The following is a 14,704-nucleotide window of genomic DNA, read 5'->3' as shown; positions in this document are numbered from 1 at the left end:
TTGACTGCTTTGGGGCAATATAGGTATTTCTGTCGATCCCTACAGTTAGTGTTAGACAGTTGTTGATTGCGCTTCACAAAAATAGATTTCATATTTCATTTTGCTTAGAACCGAGTCACGTCGGTATTCCAGGGAATGACACTGCTGATTCGGCTGTTTTAACTCTATGTGTACCTTTCTCAGACACAAAAACTTATATTCGACAGTTCATCGCATCTCTATGGCAGCAACAATTGGATCTTAAAATTTATAATAAATTAAACTCAGTAAAACCAGATTTTAACCCTTATCCTGTATTGCATATGCGGTATGCAGATGTTAAGTTAAACCGTCTCCGTATCGGCCACACTCGGCTGACCCACTTACATTTGTTATTTGGAGAACCTCTTCCACAATGCAGCACTTGCGAAGTTTTACTCACTATTCATCATATTTTAATCATCTGCCCATGTTTTGACCGTTATCGTCTTACCTTTTTCGGTGGTTCTGTTTTAACTCTGAAGGATTTGCTGGGTGACTCCCATTATCCTAACATTTTTGCGTTTCTTCACGCAATTGGTATTTTATACTGTATATAACTGATTCATCCTATTTACAATTTTATCTGATTTTATTCAGCTTTGAATGCAACTGTTTTATGATGTTTTACTGTATTTACATTAAAATGTAAATACAGTAAATTATGTTTTAATGTAAATACAGTACATTAAAAGTTAATTTTGCATACGTCTGTTTATTATATTTTAATGTAAATACAGTACATTAAAAGTTAATTTTGCATACGTCTGTTTATTACATTTTAATGTAAATACAGTACATTAAAAGTTAATTTTGCATACGTCTGTTTATTATATTTTAATGCAAATACAGCTCATTAAAAGTTAATTTTGCATACTTCTGTTTCGTTGTATTCAGTTTTATAACCTCCGTGTTATTTTTAGTAAGAAAAATTTGTAGTATAAATTTACCTAAGATTTATTTTAAAGCCGTTCCTTTGGCGTAGCATGCTGTTCTGTGGACTTTGTACCCTTAAACCCTACATTAAATTCTATTTATGCATACAAGATTTGTTGAATGACGTTCACCATCCTAACAGTTTCGCATTTACACATGTCGCGGGTATTTTCAACTACATCTACTGAAACACATCTACTGTTTTATACACTTTTGTAAATATCTTACCTAATTTTACTCAGTGCATTTTATACTGTAATCATACTTTTTTTCCGATTTTATTCATACCCTTTCATCAGATTTTATTTAGATCATTTATGTTGTCTTATTCACTTACTATTACTGTTTTATCAGTTATAATTGTGCTAGAATTAAATTTTGTATGCACTTAGGCTTATTAACTACACTGCTCAAAAAAATTAGGGGAGCACATGGTTTTAGTGAAATTACGCAAATATTTACACCGATAAGAAACAAAAAAGTAATCATTTATAATGTAAGACCGAGCAGGAAAAAGAAGAAGAAAACTTCATATGCAAATAAAAGTTCATGACGTCACAAACCAGAAAAGAAGATAAGAGCAGAAATTGGGATGTAGCAGAGACGTCTGTTTCACTGCCGTAATTCAGAAAGTTAATTTCTCAGTTATTGTTTTTGAGAAAGGGTGACTTGAAAATGTCTCAACAACGTGATTTACCAGAATCCATTGAATGGCGCATCATCGGCAGACTGGAATCCGGGCAAACACAACGCAGCGTGGCGGACGCTGTTGGAGTCAGCAGAAAAGTCATTGCAAGGCTATGGAATCGATTCCAGGAGACTGGAAATGTGAGTTGTCGGCCAGGGCAAGGTCGGCCACGTGCAACAACTGCAGCTAATGACCGGTATATACAGTTAACAGCTCGTCGTAACAGAACAGACAATGCTACTCAGCTGCAAAGACAGTTTCTCGTGGCAACAGGACGAAGAGTTTCCACTTAAACAATACGGAATAGGCTCCATCAGGGAGGTCTGTATGCTCGTAAGCCCATGGTCTGCATTCCATTGACCTCGAGCCACCGTGCTGCTAGCAGAAGATGGGCTGCTGAACATCAAGATTAGGAGCAACGCGATTGGGGCCATGTATTGTTTACAGACGAGTCTCGATTCAGTCTGGAGAGTGACACCCGACGTGTTTTGGTGTGGAGGGAAAGGGGAACTCGAAATAACCCCACTTTCAATAGTGAAAGGTCACACTACAGACGAGCTAGTTGGATGGTGTGGGGTGGAATAAGCATAGGCGGACGTACGGACCTGCATATCATTCGGAACGGTACTTTGACGGCCCGCAGATATGCAGACGAGATATTGAGACCTCATGTCATACCCTACGCAGCAGCCATTGGTAATTCCTTTGTTTTACAAGATGATAATGCGAGACCACATACAGCTCGTCTTGTGAAGAGCATGCTGGAAGCTGAAACAATATAACGTATGGAATGCCCTACACCCTCTCCTGACCTGAATCCAATCGAACATGTTCGTGCTCGGGCGACGCATTGCTGCGAGACCAAGCCTTCCATTAACTCTCCGTGACTTGGAGATTGCCCTTTTTTAGGAGTGGAACTGTAGTCCCCGAACTCTCATCGATACCATCATCGCATCCATGGGAAACAGGTGTGCAACAGTCTTAGCTGTTCGATGAGACCACATGCCTTATTAACAGTACTGCATCACTTCCAAACATTACTTTTTTATCGTTTACATGTAAACCAATTGTTGCCTTAAATCAGCTTTTTGTTTTTTTTTCCATAGTTTCCATGAATTAAAGATTAATTCCATATGTTTTTACGTCTTTTTTTCTGTATCGTGCACTGATACGTATGCACTATCCATTTCATGCAGCTCTGTGGATGTTTCGCACGACTTTCTTACTTTCTTTGCTTGCTCCCCTAATTTTTTTGAGCAGTGTATTTTACCGTATTGTTTTAATATTTTTTCTTGACAAGGATTCTAAGATTATATATGTGACAGGCAAAGTATGAAATATGAGAAGTATCACATACTTTGCCTAGGCATTATATATATAATGCCTAGGCATTATATATATAATGCCGGATGCTATTTAGACAAAGTATGAAGTAAACGTCCTGATGAGGTTATTATGTAAATGATGTGCGTCTTACTGTGAATGACCGAAATTGGTGGTTGTTGACTTTCACCGGTGAATGTTGACAATCACATAGTCGCTTCGGTGAATGTCCGAAATATTTATTACACCCGATTTGATATTAATTTATTCAGGGATATAATTACATAAATTCGATATTTCAATACTTACTGACGATAGATTAGAAGAAACATCAGTGTTTGGGGTGTCGGGCAAATATATACCGGGCAGTGGCCCGTGACCTTAAAGAACACCAGTGTAGGGTATACCGGGCAATGGGTTTTTAGGATCAAGTGTCATTGCCCGGTGTAACCTGCACTGATGTTTTTTAAGGTCAAGGGCCATTGCTCGGTATACCCTACACTGATGTTTTTTTAAGGTCAAGTGCCACTGCCCGGTATACATTTGCCCGGTATACATATACCCTACACTGATGATTTTTAAGGTCAAGGGTCACTGCCCGGTATACATTTGCCTGATATACCCTACACTGATGTTTTTTTGAGGTCAAGGGCCACTTCCCGGTATACCCTACACTGATGTTTATTTAAGGTCAAGTATCATTGCCCGGTATATATTTGCCCGATACCCCAAACACTGATGTTTCTTCTAATCTATCGTCAGTAAGTATTGAAATATCGAATTTATGTAATTATATCCCTGAATAAATTAATATCAAATCGGGTGTAATAAATATTTCGGACATTCACCGAAGCGACTATGTGATTGTCAACATTCACCGGTGAAAGTCAACAACCACCGATTTCGGTCATTCACAGTAAGATGCACATCATTTACATAATAACCTCATCAGGACGTTTATTTCATACTTTGTCTAAATAGCATCCGGCATTATATATAATGCCTAGGCAATGTGTGAAATATAAATCATTTCATACTTTGCCGGCTAGTTTTAGGCATTATATATAATACCGGATTTCATACTTTGCCGGTAACATATACAATGAAAGCAAAACATACTACTTTTTTAAGGCATTATATATGTATTTTTTTCAAAGAAAGAAAACAGAAAATTAAATAATTTCCAAACAAATCCCTTAATTGAATTTTATTAAAGCGTTTTATTTACTGTCCCAAAAGCTATTCCAGTTTTTTATTTGTTGCTCATTTTTAACGAGTATACACTTTCAGTTTACAATTATTTTAACAAAGAAAATTTAACTTTTCAAAATTTGCGTAACTAATTTATTGACTCGAACATGAAACATCTGAAGAAGAAGAATAAGGATGCTAGTTACAGTTTGGAAAAAGTGAAACAAAGCGATAAGAGATATTCCAAGCCATATTCCTATGTAGCCAGCTAAGTTACTCCAAAACTCAACACTCTAAAAAATACATATACATATCAAAATTGTTTTAAACTCGATGGTAATTAAATACAGTTGATCAATATATCATAGCACAGAAATTTTTGATTTAAACTCAAGAATTAAACTCTATGCGCAGTGTGTATAGATGTTAGCTCCTTGTTTCTTAACATTCGATTAAGAACGTTGACAATATTGTGGACATCTTTTGCAAATACGCTGGTAAAAATGATTCAAAGGACAATTGGATTTTTTTTATAATAAAGAAATAAACTAAGCAAATCAAATCACAATTTTTTACTTCCTTGTCTTTATTCGACCTTTGCGTACCGACGGTACTTTAAATAATCAAAAATCGACGGTACTTTTCGTCTCATTTAATTGCTATTAATTCGTAAAATATTGTAAAAAATAAAATTTTTATTGCTTATATATTTGAGTTTGCTCGTAAGTAAACATAAAAAAATACTTGAATTATTGATTTTCTATGTGATTGATAATGTGGTAAATAAAGGATTAAGTGAATACAACTTCATGGAACTCAAGGAAACGACGTTATACACATATGCGACCACTACAATAATGAAAGAGACTCTTACAGTTTTTGACATTTTTCTAAATTTCTAAAGAAATACTTAAAGGATTATTTTGCAATTTCAGTGCTTAGTTCATGGGAATTTTCATACTTAGCTATAATTATATCATTGCCATTCTGCAATCAGTATTTTGAAACGACAGTTCAGTACTATACACATGCTTGCTTTTAGATTTTGGATAAATGTTTTTGTGTTTACATAGTTTAAGTTGAGAAATTCTTGAATGGCTGCCAATTTAGATTTGATATGTTTAAATAACAATATAAATAAATTTATGCCGGCCAGGTGGCCGAGCGGTTAGCGAGCCTGACTGTGAAGCCAATGGCCGTGGGTTCGAATCCCGCTCTGGGATTCGAACCCACGGCCCATCTGGGAACCCTTCGACCCATCTGGGATGGATGCTTCTCTCTCTTGTGTTGTCATCTGTTGTGTGTGAAGTGTGAATGTGGTCCTCCCTATGAACGGGTTTGTGGCAGTGTGGCGTGGGCTCCTCCGTGACTTTGGTTCATAGGTGCCCACTGTGTAACGCGAAATAAGTAACACCTCTGGCATCTTCTAAGGCGAAACGAATAAAGTTCAGTGCCTGTCATTCGAAAAAATAAATGAATAAATAGTAAATAAATTTTAAAAAAATATGAAAGGTAAATTATTATATAGTATTAAAGGACCTAATTTAAATAACTAAAGGCATAATGTTAGTGTTTTGAATTTTAAAGAAAAAAATCTGCAAATATTTTAAATGTGATTCAACTCTTTTTCATGCGATCTATTAAAGCAACACTTTTATTTCTGTTCTTTTTTTAAAATATATAATTTTGGGAAATTATAGTGCATCATTAAGAGCTTGTTCGTTATCAAACAAATATAAAAATATTAGTCTTATTTTTTTTTCAAATGGCAGGCCCTGAACTTTATTCTTCGCCTTAGAGGATGCCGGAATTGTTACTCATTACTGTGAACTCATTACTCGTTACTGTGAACCAAGGTCACGGAGGCGAGCAACATTACCCACGCCACACTGCCACAAACCCGTTCATAGGGTGAGCCACATTCACTCATCACACACAACAAAGGACAACACAAGAGAGAAACATCCATGCCCAGAGCGGGATTCGAACCCGCAGCCATTGGCTTCACAATCTGGCTCGCTAACCGTTCGGCCACCTGGCCGGCGGTTAGTCTACACAAAGTCTATATTAGTCTACACAAAGAGAAAAAATGCACTGTTTAACACTTTTGGGATTGTCGATTCATGAAGGAATTCGTGCAAAATTAGATGGAAGATGGGAAAACAAATCAGATGGGGAAAAAATCAATAGCTTAAATATGGGCATGGCTAATTTGACAAACATATTTTGCTTTCACTTTAATCATTACTAGTCTAATCACATATCAATGCTAATTAAAATTGTAACTTTTTAATTTTATTTCGAGCTAAGTAGTGGGTAATTAAATAAATCAGACTATCATAGTCCCGACCACAAATAAACTGCCAAATAATTAGCATCTTCCGTTGCCCTAACTCATTTAAGAATAAAAGGAAAAATATAAGTTTTTGCATAATTCTTAAAGACAATAGATTTAATTTAAATTACAAGATAATTTTATTTGAAGTAGAGCAAAAAATATTGTTTTATATAAAATTATAATGTATTTTTTTATATCTTTTTAACGTCTTTATCTAATACTTTATAATAGTTAAAAGCTGAGAAACTGATTTCCCCTCTCGCCCTCTAGAAATTTAGGTAATTTTATGGTTATCAAATTTTTATTCATAAAGTATTAAAACCTATACTCTTAATTTTTAATACGTTTCATGATATGTTTTAAGGTAGCATTAATAACGAGACAAGAATCAATTTCAGCAAAAATAAACTAAAAATAGTACATTAAGAGTACATAAAATGTGTGCTTATAAATAAAATAATATTTATAGTTTTAAACTTTTACCTCAAATTTAGGCCTATACAAATATGATGTTGTCGGCATCTCATTCAAATTAATAATGATTGTTGTATTGCGGCTGGAATAAATCAAAACATTTATAAAACTTTGGATTTCTAGTTACAAAGAAATTCATGAATGTATTTTCCACGTATATTAAAGGAAATAGGGTGAACCAACCAGTGAAGGAGCATTTCATATATATTGATTAAAAATAAGAATTTGAAAGTTTTTCTTTAGATTGATTGGTAACAATAGCTTAATGCCAAACAACAGGAAGTCATCTAGCAATGTTTTGGATTACCTGGTCAAATAGACTTCTCTGGAAAAAATTTTGAATTTGTTATTATCTCTGCAACACCTTGTTTCCTTGAAAAATTATAAGGTGAGTGTTGTATTTATATGTTTGAAGTGGAATTAATTGCATGTAATAGTTTTATTTTTCTCACTGTGAAAAAGAGAATTCGGAATATAGATATTGAAGTTAAGTTTCATTTTTTTAAGCATCATAGCATAATAAAGTACTGAGATAAGGGGTGTTTATTCACTGGATCACCAAAAGATGAAAAACCAGTGAAAGAACAAGTGTTTCTTTACTGGTTTTTTTTTCTAAGTTAATAAAAATAGGAAAAAAAACTTTAATTTTCTTGTACCTTTAGTCATGTTCCGCATCAAAAGTATGTTAAAAATGCGAAAAACAACTTCTAACCAGTGAGGGAAAAGGCATGTTCCTTTACTGGGCATAAATTTCCCAGTGAATGAGCAGTATTTGTTAATATGTTAACACTTTAATTTTCAATTCATGATTACAAAGAAAAGTTTATATTTTCCAAGTATTTATATGTTATAATTACAAGAATAGGCTTGTTTTTAAATATTTGTATGGCATATAAATTCATAAAGAGCATTAAAAAATAACCAAAATTAAGTGTTCCTTAACTGGGTGTTCATTCACTGGTAAGAGCTGTTCCTTCACTCGGTCTTCTTACTACTTGTTATTTGAACCTCCAAAACTTTAAAACAATATTATATAAGTTCTCTACAATTTTTTTTATATAATTTGCAATTAGTAACACATATGTTGACAGTGTCATTTAACTAAAATTCCGAATTTTGAAATTAATATGATTTTTTAAAAGGCAAGCGAAGCTTAAGTGTTCCTTTACTGGTTAGTTTACCCTACATAATTAAAACTGTACTTCACAAAAATATTTTTTGAAGCTAGCATATTATGAAGTTCTTTCAAGGAGCAAGTATAGCATAATCACTTCAGATAATGTAAAACAACTTCATTTGCTTCATAAATTGTTAAGATATGGAGAAACGTTGTAGACGTTCGATGGTAGGCATCAAGACTCGCGATGGTCATTTACGTGTGGTGAGGAAACGAACGCTAATATTGAAAATAAGCGCTAAATTCATAGGGTTCGGAAGATGTCATTTTGTTTACATTTGTAATTTTTGACGCAAATTGAAGTTTCTACAATATCAAGTACGAGTCTATGTTCCAAATTCAGTTAGTTATGTTTTTAAGGAGTCATACAATAGTATGAGGAGCAATGAGAGAAAAAGTTAAACTATTTGACTCAATGCAGTTTTAAAAAGTATTTTAAAATTCTCTTGATTTTTAACTTTATTTATATACATTTAAAGTAAGTAAAGTTGTTTCAAGTCTTCTTTTGAAAGTTTGCGATCTGAATGAGCCGGAATACTCGGTTACAACTTTGGATTAAGAATATAATATGAGAATGAATATGTTAGCTAAATCCAAACATAAATTCAAATTTTAATTGAAATAAATAAAACAGGACGTAACCAAAATTAAACATAACTACATTAATTCAAATTCAAATTGGAACAGCGCACAAGGCAACTAAAACCAAATTCAAATCTTATAAACAAGTAATAATATAAATTTACTCAAAAAATATAAATATAATTAAACGAAAATTAAATAAAGTTGTGTGTTTACAGAGCAGCACTTCATCAGGGGACACACTGTCTGCAAACACACAGGAGCCTTTCTGTTGTTAGTGGCAAAGCCAAAACTAACAGTGCCCCGAGGCCCCTAATGAAAATTCAAGCATAAAGAATAATAATAATAATAATTACCACATTAAATAAATATCTACCATAATAACATTCATGAAAAACTTTGTAATAAAATCACCTTAACTGAAACAAATATACAAAACATTTAAAAGACATCAAAAAAACCGCCCCCAAAGCACATAAAAACAGTTACAGTTAGTAAAAGTGAAGAAGAATTTCCTTATAAATTCCAAATCAGCTCAAAATTTATATTGTGCTGACACCTAGATAAAAAAAACAAATTAAAGAGCAATAGAATCCAAGTGCCGCGATCTATCTAAAAAATCCCAACAATTTTGAAAAAGAAAACATATTCCCAATAAGTTTTGTAAATGAAAACAAATTCCAAAAATTTCAAGATGAAAATCAAATTGTTCACCGTCTAGGCCTGCTTAGACGGGCTTCAATATCGGCCAAGTTAATAGAATTTGTTTAAAATGTCTTTAATCAAAACATCAAAATTATTAAAGTTGAAAGGAAATTTATTTTTCTTTAAACTTTTCTTTAATACCTCAATAGCCGTCAAAAAATCTATACGGTTATTACAAATGAATTTGAATCTCATTATTTGACCAAATACAATATTCTTAAAAATTTTATAGTAAAGGTTGGAATAAAAATGCGTAAGGTTAATAACATTAAAATTGAAATCCTTCCTTTTATCATAACAACAGAAAGGCTCCTGTGTGTTTGCAGACAGTGTGTCCCCTGATGAAGTGCTGCTCTGTAAACACACAACTTTATTTAATTTTCTTTTAATTATATTTATATTTTTTGAGTAAATTTATATTATTACTTGTTTATGTTAGCTAAAATCTGAAAAGTACTATTCCTAAAGGATCAAAGATCGATCATGGTAAGAGACGCGACTGCTGAAATTCGTGTTGAGTCATTTGCTTGTGCAGTTTCTCTATTTTTGAGCCGATCTTTTTTTTCCATTTGATATTTATGTTAATTATGTACAGTTGGCAAAATAAAAACGGGAAACTCTGAATAACTTTTGTTCCAATGATCATTCTACGACTCAATCTAAATGTTTCGAAAGGGTGATCTTTATGCAAATTATATAATGCTGACGAAAATTTAAGCTACGAAATTTACACAAAAACGTACTTTCTATGAATAATCAGATCAGCTTATTCAAAAATATGACATATTTTGAAATTTGATTTCTCAGGAACTATTCGATCGATTTCGCTTGAATTTAATATTTTGCCAAGAAAAACTATGTAAAAAATTTATACTTCGCAATTCAAAATTTTTTGATGTTATTAAAAATAATAAATACTTACAAAAGGTTATATTTTGCATTTAATTGTTTTTGGATTAACGAATTTTTTAATTGTGCGCAAAAAATTTTCAATTTGCACTGAAAGTTCTCGAGATATGACGAAATACGCAAAAAAGAAAATTAACATTTGGTCCAAAATTTGGATCCCTCTCCTAATCAAACTATGGGGACCATATTCTCAAATTTCTACTACCCCTTATATTTTTGGGGTCAGAAATCCGAATAAGTGTATGCATTCAAAAAAAGAGGGTTTCTATGAAAGTATGTTGTCAGATTTTGTAACTTAAAATATCGTCAGCATGAATAAATTAGCATATTTGAGGATACCCCTTCGAACTTTTAAGATTGGGTCCTAGATCGTGAAAATCCGATAGTTAGATCATAAGTTATTCAGGGTGGTCTGTTTTTTGTTTTGTGCACTACGGTAAACAAAAACTGAGGGCCATTTCTACTTAACTTAGTAACGATAACATAGATTTTTTCAGTCCTTTCTTTTATATTTAAGTAAAATTAATAATCAAATGTCTTTTTTTTTTCATTTTACACCCCGATCGGTTACTCTAGAACAGCCTTCGATGCTGAAGTATCGGCAATAAGCGTAGCTCTGTCACAACTACAGAATCACCTTGAGAAATTTAATAACGTAGTCATCCTCTCTGACTCCAAGCTATTGCTTCCTCTAAAGCCCCCGCATCTGTCGACATCTACATTGTCGTCAAGCCCTTCACAGGCTTGACCAACACAACAAAAATGTCGACATGCAATGGGTACCAGCGCACTGTGAACTTCAAGGTAACGAAACTGCAGATTTCTTGGCCAAAAAAGCCGCCAAGATTCTACAAATATCTCTTACGCCAGTTCCTTTCCACACCGCAAAAAGGCTAATAAAAATCTCTCTTCGAACAACATTTGAGGCAAAACTCCAAGAAGCAAATAAAAATAAAGACTGGTTGGAAGGAATTAAAGATATTCCGTCATGGCCAAGAGAAAAATCTGTGGCCCTTTTTCGCCTTGCCACTGGCCATGACTGTTTATCAAAACACCTGTATAGAATCAAAATCTTTTCAAGCCTCTCTTTGTCCATTATGTAACCTGCAAGAAGAAATAGACGCTACCCATCTGAGACGTTGCCCTGCACTTCTTCCTGGGTCCTTGTGGGAACGCTATTGGCGGGCGAGATGCATTATTACAGACCTATAGACTCTTTCCTTTTGTAGCTCTTGTTCCCGTTTTTTATTCTTTTTTTATATTGTTCTCAGCTACAAATTTGTCTTTCATGTCTGCCATTGGAAATAAAAAAAAATAATCAAATGTAAGAAGATGGAACTCAGCGCAAACGATAACACAACCCAACTAAATAAGAATGGTTTATTTCAGGAATGTTCTTTTTCGAGGTTGTGCTTAATAAAATCGTTTTCTTTTTATTCTCTTATTTTCAGTGGAATTATTCAAAGTTTTGAGCTTGAAAAATAGATTTTAAATAAGTGAATATGATTTCCAGATGGAATTCTTTAGGTACCATGGTAACAAATATTTCGAGATTTGTCGAACAATTCCCAATCATTATGCAAACAGTAATAGAGAATAAGTATACTGATTCATTTCCTATGCAAAGAGATCGAATGTAAACATAAATATGGGTAGTTCTGTAATCAAATAGTTGCTGTCTTCGATGACGTTCTAATTAGAAAAATCGTCTAGGAGGCCCACCCAAGCAGATTTCTCTAGAACAGAATCCTGGTCGAGTTAATGAAGTATGAAATATTTAGTAATTTCAAACACCAGTGTATTTTGTATATTCCAAAAATATAATACATATTTTTATACGTCTTACATTACACTTCTCTTTCTGCTTTGCTTGTTTATCTTCGAATGTTGACTACAGGATTCCTGAAAAAAAATTTAAAACATACGCATGAATGAACATAAATGAAAATTCTGTTCATTAGCTAAAAGCCAGTCAAGTTGGGGCGCATATTGAACCATATTATCGATCAATTTGTTGCAACTATATCATTGTGCTCAATTGGATTGTTTTGTCGCACTTTTTTTTATGTGGGTAACCAGTATCGTGGTTTAACTACGATGAAAATAAGGTTCAACTCAAGATCTTATTAAGGTTGCGAAAACTTTGCATCGTGTTTAAGGTAGGGGAGAGTGGGGTCAATTGTAACAGGGTACGATTGTAACAGAGCAAAAATTTCGAGTGTCGGGTTCTAGATTTGGTTCCTAGGTAACGCACAAGGTGTATTTAATAAATCTACATGTACGTTCCTGCTGGCAACCATTTTCATGTACTTTTGAAAGAGTTACAACACAAAAGATATTTTCACGCTACGTAAGTACTTTTTTTGTTATTAGAATATTATATTGTATCAAAGTAATTTTGTTTGAACAAATAAAAATTATTAATCGAATAATGTAAGTGGACACCTTAATTAACATTTCTAGAAAAAACGATTGGTTTTGTTAATTAACTAGCATTGTTTTTAACAAATGAAGCTGAAATGGCGTCTTAGGGATTGTAACAATAAGTAAAGGGACGATTGTAACAGCTGAAAAATAATCTTATGTTTACAAACCATTACTTAACTCCTTAAGAAATACCAATATTTTCCTATGTCATTTATAGTATGTTGCATGTGCATTATTTTATTTGTCACCTTTCACAGCATAAACTGAAATTTTTAACCCCTTAAAGTTAAAAGTTTAACCCTTTGGGTCTCTGCTCATTATTATTTTTACTCCTAAATTGTCACTACTATTTTGATCAATAAAAAATATATCACAACTATGATAATATGTATAATTAACTATGTTTTAGTTGAATTTATGAACTGTTACAATTGACCCCGTAAGTGGGGACAATTGTAACAAGTGCACGACTGTCAAAAATTGTTAATAACTAATATAATAACATTTAAAATAAGGTTTTTCTTTTCTAGTAGAGGATAGTCTACTTTACTTGTCTGTCAATTAATACTAATAATATATTGAATTTTTTGTTAGTTAAAAATAGTTAAGTAAAAAATGTTACAATTGACCCCACTCTCCCCTACTGATACTCAAAGTTGAACCGATAGTTATGAAGATGTAGAAACGTTCATTTTCAGAACTCACCCGTTAAATAAATAGAATTTTTACTAAAAGAATTTAAAAAAAGCAAATATTGAGAAAATATTGGTAGTTCAAACCGTCAATCACTTTCTTGATTAAACTATTATGACATATTTTATAGATTATTACAAATTTACATTTTGAAAGTGGATAAATTCGAAAAGTATGAAGAAAAATATTTATTCGGGGAAAGTACAATTTTGTTCAGTTTACGTAAGTTAAAATATCATCTACCTATTGAGACAATAAGATTGGGTTCCTTGGGATATTCATCCACTTTTCCTTCGAGGTTAATATCTTCCTTACCTATACTATGCATGATTCTCTATCGCCTTACGAGATCATCGCCAACAAAACCAATTATTTTCATTTTTTGAAATGCCAGATGCTATTTAGACAAAGTATGAAATAATCGTCCTGATGAGGTTATTATGTAAATGATGTGCATGTTACTGTGAATGACCGAAATCGGTGGTTGTTGACTTTCACCGGTGAATGTTGACATCACATAGTCGCTTTGGTGAATGTCCAAAATATTTATTACATCCGATTTGATAATAATTTATTCGTGGATATAATTACATATATTCGATATTTTAATACTTACTGACGATATATTAGAACAAACATCAGTGTTTGGAGTATCGGGCAAATACCGGGCAGTGGCACTTGACCTAAAAAAAACATCAGTGTAGGGTATACCGGGCAGATGTATACCGGGCAGTGGCACTGAACCTTGAAAAAACATCAGTGTAGGGTATACCGGGCAAATGTATACCGTTCAATGGCACTTAACCTTAAAAAAACATCAGTGTAGGATATACCGGGCAATGGCACTTAACCAGACCTAGTATGACTAGACCTTTGGTAAATGTTCGAAATATATACTAGGTCTAGTGCCACTTTTGCTATAGCTTAAAATTTTTAAAAAAATTAAACAAAGCATTTGAATCAATTTTAAATTAATAACGAAATTATTTCTTCAAAATTAAAAGAATAATAATAAAAACTGCGCCAGATAAGAGTGATTGAAGTAGTTGCTTTATACAGCGCATGTGCGGAAAAAATTTTTAAAAAAATTATCCAGATGCATCTGAAAGTGGATGAATATCCCACGACACCATAAGATTGTAACCTAATATATGAGCAGCCGTAGCTTAAAAGTCATCGAGGTATTCTAATTTTTTTATTTTTGCCATTTTTTACTTTTATCAATTTAGAGGAAAGCTCTTCT

General features: G+C 33.0%; 1 protein-coding gene and 1 long non-coding RNA gene across 2 annotated transcripts; one reads left to right on the top strand and one right to left on the bottom strand.

Moving 5' to 3' along the window:
• The first annotated feature begins 1,629 nt into the window (after positions 1-1,629).
• LOC147806495 (uncharacterized) lies at positions 1,630-2,424 on the top strand. Its single transcript, XM_087149651.1, has 2 exons — positions 1,630-1,838; positions 2,106-2,424. Exons 1-2 carry the CDS (start codon positions 1,630-1,632, stop codon positions 2,422-2,424), a joined length of 528 nt encoding a protein of 175 aa, XP_087005777.1.
• Positions 2,425-4,157: 1,733 nt separating this feature from the next.
• Positions 4,158-12,296, bottom strand: LOC139425679 (uncharacterized). The gene is made up of 3 exons (XR_011636826.2): positions 12,188-12,296; positions 6,978-7,050; positions 4,158-4,449 (listed from the first exon to the last, which is right to left on the bottom strand). It is a non-coding gene; the product is annotated as an uncharacterized LOC139425679 (long non-coding RNA).
• Between the last annotated feature and the right edge of the window lie 2,408 nt (positions 12,297-14,704).

The sequence above is a fragment of the Parasteatoda tepidariorum genome, chromosome 8 (assembly GCF_982258835.1).
Source record: "Parasteatoda tepidariorum strain Cologne lab strain chromosome 8, Ptep-v5.0, whole genome shotgun sequence".
Taxonomy (NCBI): domain Eukaryota; kingdom Metazoa; phylum Arthropoda; class Arachnida; order Araneae; family Theridiidae; genus Parasteatoda; species Parasteatoda tepidariorum.
This window is presented reverse-complemented; position numbering and strand designations above follow the sequence as displayed.

What these genes read in the sequence shown, in the direction of transcription:
- LOC147806495 (XM_087149651.1), top strand. Translation starts at nt 1,630, where the DNA reads ATGTCTCAACAACGTGATTTACCAGAATCCATTGAATGGCGCATCATC. An exon ending in ACAACTGCAGCTAATGACCG is followed by an intron (nt 1,839 to 2,105) that starts GTATATACAGTT and finishes GTCTCGATTCAG; the next exon opens with TCTGGAGAGTGACACCCGAC.